The sequence below is a fragment of the Eurosta solidaginis genome, chromosome 5, assembly GCF_040869045.1.
Source record: "Eurosta solidaginis isolate ZX-2024a chromosome 5, ASM4086904v1, whole genome shotgun sequence".
Classification (NCBI taxonomy): domain Eukaryota; kingdom Metazoa; phylum Arthropoda; class Insecta; order Diptera; family Tephritidae; genus Eurosta; species Eurosta solidaginis.
In genome coordinates this window covers 106,079,980-106,101,527 of record NC_090323.1, presented here as the reverse complement: position 1 = coordinate 106,101,527, position 21,548 = coordinate 106,079,980, and the positions used below count along the sequence as shown (strand labels likewise).

The following is a 21,548-nucleotide window of genomic DNA, read 5'->3' as shown; positions in this document are numbered from 1 at the left end:
TAAATTAAATAAAATAAAATTAGGTAAAAGCAAAATAAATCGACTAAACTACAAATACAAAAAATAAAATAAAGTTTTTAAAGTAAGTGTATCAAATAAAGGAATTTGCAGTGAATTAAAATAACAAAACTTTAATTTCTGAGTGCGCATGTTATATATTTCCCCACTTTAATATTACAATTGAAAATTATTTAAATAATTCAGTAATGTAAAGAAATTAGTCAAATTAGTATAGCGTTTTTCAAATGTTAAATTAAATATTATTGTTTTTCCATGGTACTGAACCAACAGAATTAAAATAATTGCAAAATTTGTCTCGGATTTCTTTTGCATTCTTCGACGGATTCGAACTCTTCGTAGATTCGAGGTTGACCATGTCGGGAACCTCAAACCTTGCCTGTGCTATATTTAAGTAGTCTGAGGAGTTTTTTGTTTTTAAAAAGTTGTGTAAATAACAGCAGGCGAGAGTTATTATTGCTGCTTTTTCTGGACTTAAATTAATATTTGTGAGAAGAATACGAAAACCGTTTGCAAGAATTCCAAACGCATTTTCCACTATGCGTCGTGCTCTTGACAAGCGATAAGTAAATATTTGTTCTTCCCTTGTCAAGTTATTTCGGCTATATGGTTTCATTAGATTCTCCAAAAGGGGAAAAGCGTCATCTCCAATAAAAACGTATGGGAAAACTTCTTCGGTATGTGGTAAATAAGTTGGTTGAGGTATGTTTAAAGTTTTGTCGTCATACATTTATTTAAATTTTGATTGTCCGAAAATTCCAGCATCTGAGACTCTGCCATTCGCTCCAACTTCCACCATCATCAACTCATAGTTCGCGTTTACCACTGCCATCATCACAATACTGAATATTTTCTTGTAATTATAATAGTAAGATCCTGATTTGGTTTTGTGATATGCACGTGCTTGCCATCAGTGGCTCCAATGCAATTATTGAAATTCCATTTATGTTCAAATTCGGCAGCTGTTGCCTTCCTTCTTCAGTTTCTGGCATCTAAAAATAGAAAAAAAAATGTATATTTTTTCCAGGCTATGAAAAGAATGGGATCTAACGGCATCGAAGACAACTTTTTGAAAAAAGCTACCTAATATTTAGAGAATGACAATAGTCCAGGTGACGCTCAAATATTTAGGGAAAGCTGGGCTGCTATTTTCCGAAAATTGGAAGGAAGGCAGCAGATTTATGCGAAACGTATGATAGATGACGCTTCATTGCGAGGCCAGCTGGGTCAACGGAAAATGAGAAGCCGCATAACTCCCGATGAGTATCAAGAACAAAGAAGCAACATGGGTAATTTACAACAACAAAACGTGTGCCATCAACCTTTTTATGAAAACGCAGAACAATGGTTAACTTCGCCAAGTAATTCTGGGTTTTCATTTTCACCTGGATCTAACTCGACCACCTTTGAGGTGTCATCAATTCATTCTCCAGCTCAAGAGCAGGTACTTATAATATCAAATGAAGTCGTAGAAAATCCGTCCAGATATTGTTTGACAGCGAAGAGTTTCGATGAATTAATTTAATACCTATATCAGTATTAATTTAAGTTTATATTGTATTTTTGTAGTACATAGAGAGGAAAGTGAAAAACTTATCTTCACTTTTGGATGTTATTCAATAATAAAATTGAAATTGAAAAGCAAACAAATTAAACAACTGGGTTAAAGCTTCGAAGTTGTTAAAAAACGCCCTATAATAAAAATAAAGTGAAATTTATTAACTAAAAAAATTATTTAATCATTAATTTATTTACTACTATTGTATTGCACAATGCTGTATTACTGTCATATATGCTTCTTTGATGCTTATCGTTTAAAGATGATATAATCATTTAAAGATGAAATTATCGCTTCGCACGTTTCAATTATAATTCTTCCTAAACTTTGGGGGGATGTAATGGTCAAAAATTTCAGATCCTCAAAGCTTTGACCAGCAACCAAAAATCGTAACGTTGCAGAAAACGTTTCGCTCGAAGTTATTGCTTCTCGCATTTGCGTATATTTCTTCTTAATTAAAGGATAATAGTAATTCGTCATAACTTTCCGAATCCATTCTTAAAAAATTTGTATAGTCTATAGGAGAAGTTATTTCCATTTCGTCGAGTAGATTTATGTGCCTATGAGCATATCGTGTTTTTAGCCACTCTTGCACCCACACGTAACGATACCTTTTTCTTCCTCTTTTTTTGCCCACAAGCAAAGAGGATAAATATAATAAGAGCCGTCACTCGTTATATTTTAGGCATTTACTCGATGTAAACTATGAGGTAGTCGCTACTTTTTTTTGGGTGAGATGTTTATAAATGTCTTCTATGGGGTATTTGTGTTTATTTTTCCGACTGTATTTAATTAATTCTCTTTCCAAAAAACACGTTTGCATAAAGTGACAACACCGCATGGTTAAATGGAAGGCAATTCAAAAATGTCCCTCATAAAACAAAAGTAGCGACTACCTCACAGTTTACATCGAGTAAATGCCTAAAAAATAACGAGTGACGGCTCTTATTACATTTATCCTCTTTGCCACAAGTACGCACCATACAATAAAATCGTTTTTTTTCCGCGACTCATCTTAACGCTTCCACGAACTGTGACGAATGAAGTTTGGAAGCAAATGTGCAAGTGTGTGGCGAACAGTTGAAACAGATTGCTTGAAACAATATCATTGTATATAGGGCGCTTTAGGTAGCAATTTGGGCGAACTCGCACCCAGCCTAAATAACAAAATTTTCCATGTAGTTTTTTTTTTTTTCTTCGATATCACTGGATCACAAATTCCAATTTTTTTTCTGCACCAGATACGCCATCCTATGTAAAATCACCCCCTGATTCCGAAAATCAAGGTTATTTTTAATTCTATGGTAACGTTTTTGAGATATTTACGAATTACCGTTTTTTCAAAAAAAAAAAAAAAAATTTGGGTCCACGTAATCATATATATCTCAAGAACAAATTGAGCAATTCCAAAACGGTTTGAAGCTCTTAAAAGGTAATAAAATTTGCTATAAACTGTGCATACAACATATTTTGCCCTGCAGATTCAAAGATAACGAACAATCATTACGGATTTTTTCAATTTTTTTTTTGTAGAAATATAAAAAAATTTATACTTTGCGAGGAAGGATCTCGAAAACTTTTTATTTTTTTTGTAGATTTTTTTTTCTCTCCAAGCTATGTTTTCTTACAAAAAATAAGCTTTCGTTCAACAAAATCGATGGACTAAAACAAAAGTTATAAGCATTCAAGTAAATATATCCATTTAATACTTAAGTACCCTACTGGTACATACATACATATGTGTTAGTATTCGTATATCAGTTAGTTAGCAGGTAGATTTTCGAAGGGTTATTAGATACAAAAAACTGTTAGTGTCGTTACCTCAATCCCAGGTACATTTCAAGCAAGAGCATATTTTTAAGGCAGGTGGTGTTTTCTTTGTAGAACTATGGAACATTTTTGTCTATGTAGGCTTGAAGTTTTACTTGATCTAAGTATAAATAATAGTACATGCGCCTTGTTCTTTCATAATATCTGCAAGGCTCGCCGGATACTGTTCAGTTTATTATTGCAGTTTATAACCCGTCATTTACTTAAAAATGTAGTATAAATAAAAGGGCGCGAGGGTTTGAGTGTACAAATGATCCAGATATGCTCCGTTTCTAACGGTCAATTTATCGTTAAAAGGATGCGACGTGTGTTTTCAAATCCTTTGAAAGTTACATACTATAAGTATTTTGGAATTGAGCCTAAAAACCATGGACACCGAATACTGTGTGCACCACATGTCGAATCGAATTGATTTTTTCGGAAACCGGAACAAAAAAGTGAGTTGTAAAAATTAGGAATTTGCTTCCTTTTAATGCATAGCTGACTAATTTCTGAAGCTATCTATTTAGGCGACATATGAAATTTATTACACCAATGAAGTGAAGGTCATTCAACGAACTGCTATATTTGTATTACAAAAGTACTTGGGGTTGGAAAGTCAAGAAAAGTAACCTATGCGAGCGTATCTACAGTGTCATTACCAGAAAAAAAATCAACGGAAGCTACATTGTCAGAATTAAATTTAACTTTAGTTCCGGCTCCAGTTTCATTGGCAACAGCAGTATCTGATTACGCGGCATCATGTTGTACTGGATTTCAAACGGAAAACGAAATAAACTCTTTGTCACAAGTACATTGATTGGATAAGGGATTTGGAATTGTCAAAGGAAAAGACCGAACTACACGCCTCTCGTATACAACAATTTAAATTTGTTTCATCCGATGTTAAGGTAACATATTATAGAACTCGTTACGAACAATTTTCCAAGTACTATACGAGGGAGGACAGTGTTTGTTACTGCAAAGACATTGCTGGTCTATTCAAACAGTTTGGTAAACCATATGATTCAAAAGAGTGGCGATTGTTCATAGACGGGAATAAATTAAGTTTAGAGGCCGTATTATTGCATATTGGCAATCAAAGGCCATCAATCCCGATCGCGCATGCAGTAAATACGAAGGAAACATATGAGATAATGCAAAAATTGCTCAAATTAATCAAATACGAAGAACATGATTGGAAAATATGTGCCGATCTTAAAGTCGTTGGAATGATATGTGGTTTTCAAAGTGGATACACAAAATACTGTTGCTTTCTATGCAAATGGGATAGCCGAGCTCGTCAAGACCACTACATCATAAAGGATTGGCCAGAACGAATCGTGTTTAAAGTTGGGGTGGATAACATAAAATACTCCCCACTTATGTATAAAGAAGACAAAAATAATTCTACCTCCACTCCACATCAAGCTCGGTCTTATCAAAAACTTTGTCAAGGCTTTGGACTTAGAAGGCGAAGCTTTTCATCATTTGATAATCTTTCCAGATATTTCAGAAGTAAAAATAAAGGAAGGGATTTTTGTGCGACCGCAAATAAGGAAAATGATGACCAATAACCATTTCAAAGAACTATTGTCAGCAGTGGAGACAGCAGCGTGGGATTCTTTTGAAAAGGTCGTTACTTCTTTTTAAGGCAAACATAAAAGTCCTAACTACGAGATGATAGTGAACGACTTAATCAAAAACTATGCGGAAATGGGTAAATAAAAAAACATATTTAAGACCGTTTTCTCAGTTAACTTTAAATCCTATCTGCCCGATAAATTTGTATGAAAATCTTTAAATTTACATGAGGATATATAGCCCTAAATCTGAATTCATCGTCCAGTTCCGATCGAACAAGAACGAGAAAAATGTAAATAAAAAATTTGTTCTGAATTGAAAGACAAATCCAGCCTAAGAAAATTATATACTAATGTGTCAGTTATGTATTTATCTAATATACTTTTTTATTTTCATTCAGGAGTAAATATCGTTAGCTTAATGTGAAAATGTGCCAAGTCACTTTTTACAAATTTTACAGGAAACGAAAAAAATGAATAATTTTTTAAATAACAAATTTTTTTTAAACTGTGAATGAGGATACCTTAGTTGCAATACTTTTGAGTGTAGAAGCTTTGAAAAAGATAAATAAAAATCATTTATGTAGAGTTCCAATTAAAAGAAACACGCGACTGGTTAATTTTAATAAATTTATTTGAATAAATTCAATAGTTAAATAGGTTACTTATGAGAACTATATTTTATAATAATTAAGCGGTCCGTGTAGTCTCGAATTTAAACAGAAACTGTCCATTTGTTTCGTCAATGTCGTTTTTATGCTGTCCTCGTTTCGTTGTTGTTCGTCAAATTAGGGTTCTTGCGCAGAGTTGTATATAAGCGTAAATGCAGGATCGTATTAGGGCATGTGTAGAGATAGCATATTATGGTATGCAATCCCGCATTCGGCCATCCTGACTAATCGTTCGGCTCGAACGATGGGTCCCACTTTTTCGTGTATTCGGGGACGGTGGTCGTACGTCCAGGACCTTCACCTTCGCCAACCTTTTCTACTTCGTACCGATCATGGGCTAAAACTTTCACAATCTTGTAAGGTCCAAAATATTTCGGCCTTAATCGAAGACAACTTCCAAATTGGGTACGCTTAATGGCGACCAACTCAGTTTGTTTATATTTCACCGCCGCTTTTCTCTTCATGTCGAAATTACGTTTATTTTCTTTTTCAATCAACGCAATATTTTCCTTGGCTTCCACTCGAATTTCCTCGCGTTCCGCATCTAAGTCATCGAAATCTGCATTCTCTAAAAACTCGCTTAATTCTGACAACCCGGTAACCCTCATGTCACATCCTGTTAATATCTTGAACGGTGCAAACTTTGTACTACGCGTTGGAGTATTATTTATGGCTTGTTGTACCCTATCTATGTATTTTTACCAGCTCTTTGGTTCCTCTGCACACAATTTTGACAACATTGGTACAACTATTTGATGCATTCGCTCGACTTCGGCCGTTTCCCCGCGGAACACCAGTAGCAATTAGCAAATGTTCAACACCCTCTTTTTCACAGTATCCTTTAAAGAGGTTTCCTGTGAAAGCGGCTCCTCGATCTGTGATTATGCGCCTGGGATTTCCAAACATTGCTGCCTGACTAGTAAGACGGTCAACGACAGCTTCAGCACCAGTATTTTTGGTTGGATACAGCCACACAAATTTCGAGAATGCATCCACGACTACTAAAATATAATTATACGCTTTCTTGGTTTGCTCCATGGGTCCTACATGGTCGACATGGTAAGTGCTTAGTGGACGATTCTCCTTATCGATGGGATTTAATAGACCTTCCTTCCTTCCAGCTTTTGCGTCAGTCACAATACATTCTACACAACTCTTTACGATTTTCGTTATTTTTGAGTTAAGTTGTGGAATGAAAAAGCTTTTCTCAATAGCGTCTTGGGTTTTCTTTATTGAGAAATGTCCCTGTTTGTGCGCTGTTCGTATTATCTCATCTTCCATTACTGAGGGCACCACCATGAGCTCGTTTTCGGAATCCTTATACAGAAGGTTATGTTTAGTGAAGAAATCTGCGTACGTATCTTTCTCTAACACTTTACAAATCGCCTTTATCCATTCGTCCTGCTGTTGTGCTTGTTTCAATCTATGGACTAATAAGTCCTCTAACATCAGACAGGACACCCTACTTAATGCGTCCACGTGGCGCATTTTTGACCCGCTTCGGTGTTCGATTTCATAGTTTTAATCCTGTAACATCATGGCCCAACGAGTTACCCTAAGAGGAACATCATTTTTCCTCATTGTCATGGCGAACGCATTACAATCCGTGACAATCTTGAAATGTACTCCCATTAAATACACCTCCATTTCTTGAGAGCCTCCACAATAGCTAACACTTCCAGCTCGTATGAGTGGTACTTCTCCTCGGCAGGCTTTGTTTTTCGGCTCATATACTGGACCGGATGGAAGCACTGGTCTTCGCTGTCCCTCTGTAAAAGTACTCCTCCGTACCCATACATCGAAGCGACAGTATGAACCTCAGTTAAAGCCTTCGGGTTATAAAGTTTCAAAACTGGTGCACTGGCCAACGAAGTCCTTAGTTGCTGAAACGCTGCCTGCTGATTTTCCCTGAACTCAAATTTTGCATCCTTACGCAAAAGGTCAGATAGTGGTTTGGCGATCACTGCATACCCTTCAATGAATCGGCGAAAGTAAGACGTTAGCCCAAGAAATCTTTGTACCGCCTTTTTGTCGTTTGGGACGAGAAAATTCTTCACCGCTTCTGTTTTCCCATCCGATGGTCGAATTTTACCTCCCCCCACGACGTAACCCAAGAAATCTACCCTTTTTTGAAGAATCTGACACTTTTCCCATTTAATACGCAAATTAAACTGAGCTGCCCTGTCCAAAACTGCCTTGAGCTTGACTATGCCTTCATCAACATCCTTAGAGGTAATAATAAGATCATCCATGTATGTTATTACCGTGCCATCCCTAACAAGATCCCTAAACACAGCGAAAATATATCTGGTAAAGACCGCAGGGGAATTCGAAATTCCAAACGGAACATACAAAAATTCATATTGTCCTTGATGCGTAACAAACGAAGTATATTTCGTAGAACCTGCATCCGTTGGCACGTGGAAAAATCCATTTCTCAAATCGAGCGTTGTAAATACGAGTGCGCCTTGCAGCCTTTCTATCACGTCGTCCATAAGCGGCATGGGGAAATTGTCCTTTGTTATCTTCTCATTAAGACGACGATAATCGCAGCACAATCTTTTACTGCCATCTTTCTTCGCGACGAGCACAATGGGCGATGCATACTCAGAGGTGCTGGGTTGGATAATGCCTTCCCTTAGCCACTCGGTAACCTGATTATCAACAATGCACTTGTCGGAGTATGACATTCGACGTGGTCCTTGGAAAACAGGTGTCTAAGCTTTGGGCAATTGAGGGCGAGCAGTTTAATAAGAGTTATAAATGAGTAATTTTATGTGCTTGTAAGCGTATGAGTCGTGGCACAGTGGCTGACGTACCCGACCAAACGCCCGGGGTTGCGGGTTCAACTCCCACCAAGCATTCCTTTTTTTAAATTTATAAATTATTATTATTAATGGACTGTATTGAGTTTATGGGGTTTTTGATTTAATGTATACCATTTATTGAGTTGGGTAGTTTTAGTGTTATTGGTGTATTTAAGTCATGGGAGTATGCATAGCATCAGTACACCTTTATTTATTTAATTTGGGGGCGAGCACTGGGGGGCTCTGAGGCTTCGCTCTACTGAGCCACCTCATCCTCTATTTGAAGAACCCTTTAAAATGTGATATGGAGGCGAGCACGGGACGGCTCTGAGGTATTGGCACCCCATTTTCTACAAGAAAACCTCTATTTATTTAATTTGGGGCGAGAGTTGGGCACTCTGAGGTTTCGCTCTAATGAGCCACCTCATCTTCTATTTGAAGAACCCCTTCAAAGTGTGATATGGAGGCGAGCACTGGGCTCTGATGTATTAGCACACCATCCGAAGAACCTCAATTTTAATTAAAAAACTCAAACTATGTCTTTAGAATATTTCACTAACCAGTTGAGAATTACAAGCACACTCAATGGCTACTGAAACAAACGAACGAAAAATGTTCATAGTTTAAGTCGCTTAAACAACAGGGGTATCGTCGGATAAGCATATTTTCATAACAACTGGGTACTCTTGGTGCTTCATTGGCAAATAACAGTTTACCATGGTCTCAATCGCTTTTGCTTGTGAGCTGTTAAGGTGGGCTAGGTCAATATTAACTTTATTTTCCGGTTTTTCGCTAACTGACAAACACAAGTCTCTAAACTCTTGCAAGATATCCAATTCTAACTCCGCCTCCTTCAACTCAGGAGGTTCGATCTTGCCTTTTGTCTTAAACACGACATTGTCTTCTGAAACAATCAGGTCAACCTGTTTCAAGACAATGTTACCTATGATTGCTTGATATGCAATATCGCGTTCGGGAACAACGTGAAAGGTTACTTTCAGATCTTTGCCAGCTGTTATTAAATTAATGTTAAAACTGCCAATCGTACAAAGGGCACTACTACCTATGTCCCTTAAATGGTTCCGCTCCTTAGATAATTGAATATCCCCTAACATTAAAAGAACATCGTACCTCAAAAGGCACAAGTCGCACCCGGTATCTAACAGTGCCGAAAATGTGAAACCGTTTACTGTCAGATCTTTAAAAATAACACATCCTATAGACGAAGAAACACGCGCTGATTTCAAAGTATTCACGCGAGGCACCTCCTGCTTGACCTTAGCTTCTTTGTTTGGACAGTCAGCAATGCGATGCCCAGGTTGGTTGCATCCAAAACACGTAGACTTTCGCTGGCGTTGACACCCGCTAGCTAAATGGCCTACCTCTCCACATCGATAACATCTCTTAGTATCAGTTGCTTGCGATGTGCTGATGCTTTTATTCGAATCTTCGCGCTTACTCTGCGAAACACTTGAACCTACTTGACGCCCTGATCGTATCTTTTCGTATATTAGAATCTGAGCTTTCAACTCTACGATGGTCCTGGCCTGATACAAATTAGACTTTCTTGCCCTAGAGTCAGGGATAACCTCAATAAAATACTCAATTAGGCTCCTGTCATCGATATTGATGGGCCTACCTATTTCCATAAGGCTATAGAAGTACTCCCGATAGTCCTCGTTGGCACGTTTTCGTCGATTCCTAAGCTCTCGATGTACCTCGATTGAAGATACAATAACCCCAAACTCTTTTTTTAATGCTTCCTTAAGCATACACCAACTACTGATTCCACGTTGGCTACGTACAAAAATTTTACTGCGCCCTTTAGAAGCTGCTTCCCATAAATAAACTTTTGTAAATCGCTCCACTGTACAGCTGTGGCATTATCCTCAAAATCATCCATCCATTCCTCAACTGAGGGATAGCCGATACCACTAAATGATACAAGAGAACTTTCAATATCGCGCAATGTGAAAGCCGGACGACCAACCACCTCCGTCCGCTGCACGCCACTTTGAAATGAGCCACTATCGCTGTCAGACCCATCGTCGTCACCGATTGTCAGGCCATAGTGCTCACAAAGACGATCCTGCAGTGTAGCTTTGCGCCCGTTGGTTGAAATACCTGGAGCTACCAAATTTTCTTTTAGACAATTTACTGTCAGTGCTAGAATTTGTTCCCTGTCAATGTCGAGCTTACAGTGTACACTAATTTCTTATAACACAAAGCTATATATATATATTTTTTAAATAAAAGTGTTAGGTTTACTTTAACACGGGCAAATGTCGCTAATCTCGATTCAAATATTCTCTTACTTATCTATATTCTTAAAATGTTTTTATAAAGAAAGTAGTTCTTATAACAATTAGTCGTTATGTGTTTTCATATTTTATTTACCCTTTTCTTTTATCGAAAACTACTTTGCATTCAAACTTCAATATTATTATTTCAATTACTTACAAATGTATGCATCCGTTTTTATCTCTTTTGTTTTGGTTAACACATTCAATTTTTCTTTGCTAGCTTTTCTTTTCAGCTTCTTTCTATTTTAAAAACCACCTAAATTCTTCTTTGCCTTTGCTTACACATTCGATATCTTGCAACTTTTTTTTAACCTGAGATTTCAAATATACATTTTCTTGTATTGACATAAATTTTGCTTTGCTTTTTCTTTTCATTACACTTCGTTTCTTTTCAACTTCTTGAAACATATGTAGATCATTTATTTATGTTTTTGATACCAATTTATTTATTTTTAGCAACCTTTCTTCAAACTACAATTTCGATTTAATTACACGTATGCATTCTTCTACGCTCACATTTATCTCTTGTTGCTTTTATTACAATTTTGCTTCAATTTCACATATTTTTGCTTCTACGAACAAACTTATCTATTCTTGCTTTTTACAACACGTACCTACATACAAATTAAATTTAGAATTTTACTCACGACGGTTTCCTATTGCTGTTCGCTTTTAGCCTTTCGCTATTCGTACTCTTGCTCGTATTATTTGCTTTTCTTTTGTCTTCGTCCGCCACTGTCTTTCGTTATTAACCCGGTACTCTTGCTCGTACTCGCTTTTGCACTTGTATCAGCCAGCAACGCATCTGCGCAGCGTTACTTTACTCAAATTCGCTTACTTCTTGTTCGTCCGCATTTATCTCGACGCTTTCGCCAAATGCTTTCAACCACTCTTCCAAATTATGTATTTTCGTTCGTCCGCATTTATCTCGACGCTTTCGCCAAATGCTTTCAACCACTCTTCCAAAATTATGTATTTTCGTTCTTTCGCATTTATTTCGACGCTTTCGCCAACTACTCGCACTCACTCTTTCAAAATTACGTTTATATATGTATATGTCTTGCAGTCCAGCAACGACATGACTCAGTTCGTCCGTGTTCTAATGGCTTCGCTGCTTCTGCTATTGTCGACTTGGCGATAGAATAGCTTCGGATAGCGGTGCTTCTAACAAACGGATATCACGCTACGCTTGTTCAAGAGTACAGCAACCGAAAATTTTAAAATGATTTTTTCAGACTTTTGGGACGCCTTCCTTCATACCCAAATGAAAATTATTCACAAATGTAATTTGTCTTTTTATCTATGGTATAAGATTGATTTTTCTTTAAAATTTTTCAATAAATGTGCACATTTACATGTTTTGTTGGCATACACTCGCTCGATATGTAGCACTTTAAATATTAAAATTTTCACAAAATCGCACTTATTTTAATAGGTAGGTACTCAAAGCGTTCGCAAATTTTGGTTAAACAATCGAGTTCACTAGGCAGGAATTCGATCCCAATTCTGACACCATTTGTAGAGTTCCAATTAAAAGAAACACGCGACTGGTTAATTTTAATAAATTTATTTGAATAAATTCAATAGTTAAATAGGTTACTTATGAGAACTATATTTTATAATAATTAAGCGGTCCGTGTAGTCTCGAATTTAAACAGCAACTGTCCATTTTTTCGTCAATGTCGTTTTTATGCTGTCCTCGTTTCGTTGTTGTTCGTCAAATTAGGGTTCTTGCGCAGAGTTGTATATAAGCGTAAATGAAGGATCGTATTAGGGCATGTATAGAGATAGCATATTATGGTATGCAATCCCGCATGTATGCCAACCCAGCAGCTATTTTATGACTTAGCACAATTTCTGCACTCAAAACAAATTTTTTCTCCCGACTTAGCACTTTTTACTCAATATGTTTCCCATCACTCCTCCTCTTTAATGATTGAAAGATAACACTAACTCTATATATCTCATAAAAAATACTATTTATTTGTCAAACTATTTCTAACGGTTCTGATCTGAACTCTTTTGCCGGATGGTGCGCAGACAATAATTTATTTTTAAATTCAAACAAATGCTGTGTTGTGTCTTATTCCATAAAGACAACTGCCACATACTTTATCTACAAACTAAATGCTAAATCTCTTAATCGTTGTCAAGAGAGTAAGGACTTGGGTGTAATTTTTCACTACAAACTCGCTTTTTCTAGTCATATTGACTTCATTGTTTCAAAATTTGTTGCAATGATTGGGTTCAGTAGACGTAACACAAGTGACTTTAAGGACCCTAAGACGTTGAAGGCACTTTATATATCCTTGGTCAGAAGAGGTCTTGAATATTACTCAATAATATGGTATCATTTCTATGAATCTAACTCCTATAAAATTGAGAAAGTTCAAAAATTTTTTTACAAAAATTGCTTTACGTATGCTTCACTGACCAGACGGCCTCCCATCATATACCAGCAGGCACAAATTGCTTGGTCTTCAGGCTTTGCATTACAGAAGAACTTTTATCTAACTCATGCTTGCCTATAATGTAATAAACTTTAGTACGAATTACTCTGATTTATCTAATTTGTTCATTCCATATATTCCACTGCGTGATCTTCGGCAGAATAGATTATGTATCGAAATAACTCATAAAACGAATTATGCTATGAATGTACCTATAACTAGGACTCTACATCTAGCAAATCGATTGATCGAAATAATACTACTATTAATTTTAATAAATATGTAAGTTTAAGCGTGAATTGTTTTCTATTTTTAACTAGTCTGTAAGAAAGCATGTAGTTATCGAATGTAAGAATTGAAGTAGATTATGGTCAGAGCAAAGCATTTATCAAACACCAAAAGCATGTCTCAATTGGGTGAATACAATTTCAAGGGGTTGTGTTCGCAACCGTCTCAAGGGATTGCCAGCGCAATATATAGCTTCTCCAACCCAATTGTTAACCTCACCTAACCGTGGCGAATCCTGTTTCATTGACAGCCGAGGCTCTGGCGACTAGGGGGTGGGGAGGGCGGGATGGCCTAGAAGGTCTAATGTGGTCATATAAATCGTTCCCGAGATGGTCGGGCAGGTACCTTAATAGTGCTTTGTTACCGGAACCTACCGGATCTATATCCGGCAAAGGACCATCAACATCGGTAACACTCCCCAAAGCCTTCGGGTAGTATCTTTATCGTTAATACAACAGCAACAAAGCATGCGCGCACAAAGAAATGCTAGTAATTAAGATTGATTTTATTGACAGGTTGTCTTAGCACATTTTTTTTAACAGTTGATGACTTAGCACATTTACACATCATTACCCACAGCACGTAAAAATGAAAAATTTTAATTTTTTTTTTCTTTTTGTGATCGATGTATTTTGAATTCATATTTAAAACTGCATTAAAAACAATTTTTCAAAAAAAGTCACTTTGCATATTGTTACATTAAGCTAAGGATATGTCTTTAAAAATTAAAGAAAGTGACGAGCATGGCGAAAGGTTTCACCAGCAAATGAAAAGTATTGAAAGTCGGTATCAAGGATTCTGGGATGTCGCTATGATGGGTGACTACTGTTGGTTTCTCATAAGAGAAACCGATCCTAATCTAAATAAGCCTCAAAACAAGACACATAACTTTTTCAATTATAAAATAAGATCATCATATGCTATTATTTGTAGGGTAGTTAAGTTTTACTATATGGATATATCCATTTTAATGCTTATAAGTAATTAGTTCATCGGTTTTGTTGAATGGAAGCTTATTTTTTTGTAATAAAACAGAGCTTAGAGAGAAAAAAAATCTGCAAAAAAATAAAAAAAGAGATCCTTCCTCGCAAACAACAAATTGTTTTATATTTTTACAAAAAAAAAATTGAAAAAATCCGAAATGATTGTTTCTTTATCTTTGAATCTGCAGGGCCTAGCAAAAAGTGTTGTATGCACAGTTTATAGCAAATTTTATTAGCTTTCAAAAGCTTGAGATATATATGATTAAGTGGACCTAACTTTTTTTTTTTTTTTTGAAAAAACGGTAATTCGTAAATATCTCAAAAACGTTACCATAGAAATAAAAATAACCTTTGATTTTACATAGAGATTTCATAATGGGGTCGCTGGTGTATTTTGGCTGTAAACCAGTGTAATCACTAATAATCAACAAGTGCTTGAAATGGCGATACTTTTTCGGGTTCCATCCCTGAATGAAAGATCGAAATAAAAGTGAAACGTATAAAAATGGTAAACAAGATGGCCGACCGATAGATTTGACAGGTGGTAATAATCTAGTTTCCAGCGATGGAACCTATATGAACTTGTAGATTAAATATTATGGATTAAGTGTGCGCAAAAATTGCCTGGGCTTAGCTGTTTGAGATGATTGTAGTGTGAAATCGGTATTTCAAATTAATTATATTTCGTTGTATTTTTGCAGGGATCTTTTTACAACAGTAGTTGATATGCTAGCCACATTAGTCCATTCAACTTTAGTGACTGAGAGTCAATCTGAACGTGATGAAAATAAAAAACTTTATCTTAATCTTATGAAAAAACTGAAAAAAGAAATTGGTGAGAAAACTAACGCTTCAATAAAGGTGATTCGCCAGCTGTTGCCACTTTACAAACAAACTACCGAGGTAAGCAGCTGAATATTGAGATATGATATCTTTTATGGCGTTATGTGGACATTCTGATAACACGTATTCACAAAAACGCAGAATGCGGTTATTATTTTACTTACTTGTTAAGAAATTCGTATTATAGGCTGATTATTTTTCACATGTGTTAGCAAAAACAAAAAACAAAATCAAAGATACTTTTTATTTGTGATTTGATTATTCAGAAAATCGAAGATCCTTCTTATTTTTGATTTGATTCGCCATCAAAGAAAAACGAGGAAAAAAACCTTACTTAAAATATATGGAAACGTAAAAATGGGTGAACGACAAAAGCAAGCCACGTTTACAGAATCCTAATTATTGCTGCACATTGCTACTTTTGGCAAAAAAAAATTACCATCGAGCAATTCACCCACATCCTTGGAAGCTCCTCCAAAAGTTTCGTTGTCTAATCACCGATGGACTCCGAAATTTCACCGATTTAGAAATATCTGAAGTTACGTGCTTTTGTTGAAGCACAAACAATTTAAAACTAAAAATTTTTCATAGAAGTTACCTGCAAGTTGCTTGCTTTTCGAAGATTGCTAATTCTTCATCATCAGTAAGTTTAAGGCCCGTTGCACTAACCATTAAGCTATACAGTGGGGGTTTGTTTGATAAATTGCTATTTATATTCCCTTTTACAAACAATATTTTTGTGGAAGTTTCAGGAGAACGAAGTTCAGCTGACATCAAATTTTGACGTTTATCTTTTATTTTTAACACGCTTATATTATCTTCACTTGTATGTATGCTTGTTTGTAACTCTAGGCTAGGCGCGCAGGAGAGAGTTAGACCCATCTAGCGACAATTATTGATTATTGCAGTGGTTAAATAATTCGCTACAAAAGGAGTTGTGATTAATAGCGGAGATACGAACTTCTATCAACATCAAATATCTAAGTGGATACTGAAACGGCACCATATTTGCCTGATGAGTTAAAACAAAAGAGTTGCTTGGTTGTTTGCAATCGTTGCAAGGCCCATTTGACTTCAAAGAAAAATATGATGAGAATGAATTCGTGTAGTCTTAGCGAATACTCAACGATTCCGATACCCAGATATATTCGCTAATTCCTAGATGCAGATAAATATTATGGGTTATGGTGCACATTAAGACTCCTTCCTAGATAGTCCAGATTTTTTTTGATATTTGTCTTTTTTAACACGCTTGTATTAGCTTCTTTTGTATGTATGTAACTCTCTAGGATAGGTGCGCAAAGAATAGTTGCAAACAAATAAATATAGTTTAAAAAAACTAAAAAACACGCCTTTATTGTATACCCGGCGTGCGTTGCTACGCCAAAGAAAAACATATGAATTAGATTTTATCATTTAAGGAAATTTTTATTTATCTTAATGCTTCATTAGGTGTGTAAATAAATAAATTTTTTGGTGATCCGACTCGTGAACAGGCGACGTATAATTGGCCATGTGAAAAACACGAATTTCTCAAATCTAAGCCAGCGATAGTTAGTGATTGCCCTTGTGCTTTATTTATGGTTATAGCAAAGGCAAGACGCACCGGGAATTGAAGCCGCTTGAATTGGAAAGGTAAATCGTTGGAAATCATCGGTAAACGTGGAATCAGCACGTCTTCGCCTTTGAATTTACCGCTGATGATTCTTGCCTCGACTAAATTCGGTGTTAACTTTTTTATTACTACCCTGGTTCCGTTGCAAAGTTTGGGCGCGTTCAAGTTTCGAATAAGTATCACTGGTGATCCAACTTTTAACCTTAAGATGTGCGGAAGCATTCCAGGTGGCTCTAAAGAATTTAGAAATTCACATGGGTAATGAACTGCTTGATCTCTGTCCATTACCGTATCAATGGATTTATACTAAACCGTATCTCCGGGAATTTTCAATTGAATTTGTTAATTTAATTTGTTAACATCATCGTTCTTTGGAGCTAAAATTGCTCGTTCATGCAGCCAATCTAGGTTTTTAACACGCTTTTATTAGCTTGGCCTGTATCTATGTAACGGAATCTTTGAGCTTAATTTTCACCGGTTTCTAGAAGTCTGATTAATTTGCAACTTTGCATACGTATCAAGGACCGATGACAATGCATTAGTGTGATGGTGTGGTGGCATAAGGTCAACGGCCATAAGGTCAATTGGCGTTATTACCACTTTGAATGGCCATAAGTTTGATTGAAACTTTGCACACGTAGCAAGGCTCGATGCCAATGCATTAATGTGATGGTGTGGTGACATAAGGTCAACGGACATAAGGTCAATTGAACTTATGGCCACCCCAAATGGCCATAGATTTGAAACCTTGCACATAATGCGAAAAACGCATTCCTTTATTAATGGTAGAAGAACAATCGGGCGCAAAATGGCTGTGTAAAGCCAGTAGGTCACCTTAGGGGAGAATCCCCAGGAGGTGCCAATTGCCCTCTTGCAGGTGAACAGCTCTGCTGCTGCCTTCTTGGATCGCTCCACTATATGGTCACTCCATAACAGCTTCCTATCCAGAATGACTCCCAAATACTTTACTTGATCGCTAAACGCTAAGAACGTACCCCCAATTCTTGGCGGTGTAAGATTTGGTACTTTGTATCTCCTCGTGAAGAGTACAAGCTCGGTTTTATCCGCCTTGACTTCTAAATCTGTGGCGGGTTGTACTCCTGGAGTAGCTCCAGGATATCAGCTGGGTCCGTTGGCGTCACTGGATCCCAGGCTCTAGCCCTTGGTCGTGAGGGGATATCACGCGCCTCCACTACCTTGAGGCGCGCGCCCGGATATGCCACCCCTATCAGCGTGACGGCGGCCCTATAGAGGTTTATCGACCTGGCGTCGTCACAGGCAATTAGCTTGACATTGCCCAGGAACCACCCTGCATCGGTGTAAGATGGCGGTGGACCAGGGTTGTCTTTCTTAACCTTAACGGCCACCGTAGCTAGCTCGGCCTCGATCCACTTCCACTGTTGTTTCGGGATCCTACCATCTTCGTTGCTCTCGTCTATAATGCCAATGATCTGCCAACCCTTGACAATTTTGGCGAAAGACCTCGTCCAGCCTCCCTGCGTCTTGGCCCTTTTCGGTGCCGTGGGGTTGGATTCATCCATGGACCGCTGGCGTTTCAAGATTTCATCACTCTCGACTAAAAATTTTAAAATTAAAAAAAAAAAAATAAATGTAAGGCGCGATAACCTCCGAAGAGATCTAAGGCCGAGCTTCTCTTGCAATTTACGTCGTGCTCCTCTTGATTTTTCCCTACAAATTGGCCGGACGGGACCTACATGTTTTATGCCGACTCCGAACGGCATCTGCAAGGCAGATGAGTTTTCACTGAGAGCTTTTCATGGCAGAAATACAATCGGAGCGCTTGCCAGACACTGCCGAGGGGCGACCCCGCTTAGAAAAATTTCTTCTAATTGAAAAATCTTATTTCTAAAATTTTGATGTTGCTTTGCCCGGGAGTTGAACCCAGGGCATACGGTGTGATAGGCGGAGCACGCTACCATCACACCACGGTGGCCGCCAAAATTTTAAAATTACTTGAACTAAAAAATTAAAAATAAATAATAGTTAAAAAAAAAAAACTAAAAAAACAAATCGTTTATAGTTAATCACCTCAAAATGAAATTATAATAAAATTTAAGCTATTAACAGAATAATTTAATTCACAGTAAAAAGCTTGGTGATGAGACCCATACAACAGAGAATATAGATGAGTCTGAATTAAATATTATTAGTTTTAATCATATTAGATGTGATTCAAATAGACGACATACAGGTGGTGTCTTAATATATCTACATAAATCGATTAAATTTAAAATTGTATAAACAATAACCTATGGTGTATTGTGATAAAAATGCTAGGTGGAGCGATGAAATGGCAAATTGGTTTAGTATATCACTCTCCTAATACAAGTGATGCTGAATTCATACAATATATCGGTGAGATACTTGACGAATATTACAGTGAAAGTGAAAATAACATCATAAGTGTTGACCTTAACATGAACATAAATACACAGTCAACGTATTCCAACCAACTAACTCATACATTCGCGACAGTATCTATGAATCAGTTAATTGAATTCGATACAAGAATAACCGACCGATTTATTCTAAACTATCGTATATGTGGGTCGATTTGTCTGAAATTTGGTATGTAGGTAGCGTTATATCTAGAATAAAATGTCGGATAATTTTTCTTCCGGTAAGTGGACCAGTGACCGATTTACTCTAAACTATCGTATATATGGGTCGATTTGTCTGAAATTTGGTATGTAGGTAGCGTTATATCTAGAATAAAATGTCGGATAATTTTTCTTCCGGGAAGTGGACCAGGGACCGATTTATTCTAAACTATCGTATATATGGCTCGATTTGCTTGAAATTTGATATGTAAGTAGCGTTATGCCTGGATTAGAATAACAATAATTTTTCTTCCGGGAACTGGACCCGGGGCCGACCTATTCTAAACAATAATTTTTATTCTGGGAAGTGAACCAAAAATCGGTTTATTCTAAAATATAATGTTCGTAATGCGATTTAGTTGGGTTTTGTAAATTAGTAGCATTTTGTCTTAATTAAAATATAGCATAATTTTTATAGAATAGAGGTCCTAAGAAATGTATACTAACTAATGTTTTTCGCACATATACCTATGCCTGTAATGTTTACTCCAGAATGCATAATTTGGTTCCCCTATATTCCTATACAAATATCATTTCACAACATTCATGAATAGAATACCTACACAGAAAAAGGTTTTTTACCCGAGTAACAAAGGGTTTGAAAGTTGACATTTTGAAGCTGGAAATTCCTTCCACTAATTACTATTTTTATTATTTTTTCTTATTTTTTATTTTTTTTATTTGAAGGTTTTAGGTAGTTACAAAATAACATTTACCTAAATAATGATCTTACCCTTGGGTTTTTCCTAAATACATATTCATACATTCGTATGATAAGTACCTGCGGAGAGTATATAAATATGATGGAATACAGAGCAGATGAAATGGAAGCCCAACTATATCTTCGACTTGAACAAAATCGTATACGAACTCCAATCTTCAGAGACGATGAAACACTGGAGCAAAGGGAATCTCGACTTGAGCAAAATCGTGTGAGAGCTTCTACCTCCAGAAACGATGAAACGGAAGCCCACCGAAATCTTCGAGTTGAACAAAGTCGTATACGAGCTTCAACTCCAGAGACGCTGAAACACTGGAGCAAAGGGAATCTCGACTTGAGCAAAATCGTGTGAGAGCTTCTACCACCAGAAATGATGAAACGGAAGCCCAACGAAATCTTCGAGTTGAACCAAGTCGTATACGAGCTTCAACCTCCAGAGACGCTGAAACACTGGAGCAAAGGGAATTTCGACTTGAGGAAAATCGTGTGAGCTTCTACCTCCAGAGACGATGAAACGGAAGCCCAACGAAATCTTCGAGCTGAACAAAGTCGTATACGAGCTTCAACCTCCAGAGGCGATGAAACACTGGAGCAAAGGGAATCTCGACTTGAGCAAAATCGTGTGAGAGCTTCTACCTCCAGAAACGATGAAACGAAGCCCAACGAAATCTTCGACTTGAACAAAATCGTAGATGAGCTTCAAGCTCCAGAGACGATGAAAGGGAAGCCCAACGAAATCTTCGACTTGAACGAAATCGTGTACGAGCTTCAACCTCCAGAGAAGCTGAAATACTGGAACAAAGAGAGTCTCGCCTTCAACAAAACCGCCTGAGAGCTTCATCTTTGAGAAATTCAGAAAGTTCCGAACAACTCGTCGAACGGGTGCATGCTAATTTATCACGATTGACGCATTCGAGAGAAGGAAAACAGCTAATGTTGGAGGCACACAATTATGACAAAAACATAGACTACATAAATCATCCTGATGTCGCCATTGGACCGATGAATAAAGTCTATCCGCATTGTCATGCTTTAAGGTTCGAGAAGGAGTCTCCAGGACTGTGTTTTGCAAATGGTAAAATAGTTTTGCCATCGATAATGGAGCCACCCGAACCACTTCTCAGTTACCTTTCTGGCACGACTTCGATTTAAAACCACTTCCTGAGAAACATACGCAAGTACAATTCTTGCTTTCAAATTACTTCGTTTGGAGCAACGGCAATTATATCTGAGGGTGGTTACATGCCAAGATTTAAAGTTCAAGGCCAAATATATCAC

The 21,548-nt window shown here is 37.0% G+C and overlaps 1 protein-coding gene across 5 annotated transcripts in view; it reads left to right on the top strand.

Moving 5' to 3' along the window:
• Window positions 1-21,548, top strand: part of kto (kohtalo) — a 693,872-nt gene that overhangs the window by 240,516 nt on the left and 431,808 nt on the right. For all 5 annotated transcript variants that reach the window (XM_067791816.1, XM_067791814.1, XM_067791813.1 and 2 more), the window contains exon 6: window positions 15,172-15,373. In XM_067791816.1, coding sequence (XP_067647917.1) covers window positions 15,172-15,373 — 202 coding nt within the window. The remainder of the gene's footprint in view (window positions 1-15,171; window positions 15,374-21,548) is intronic.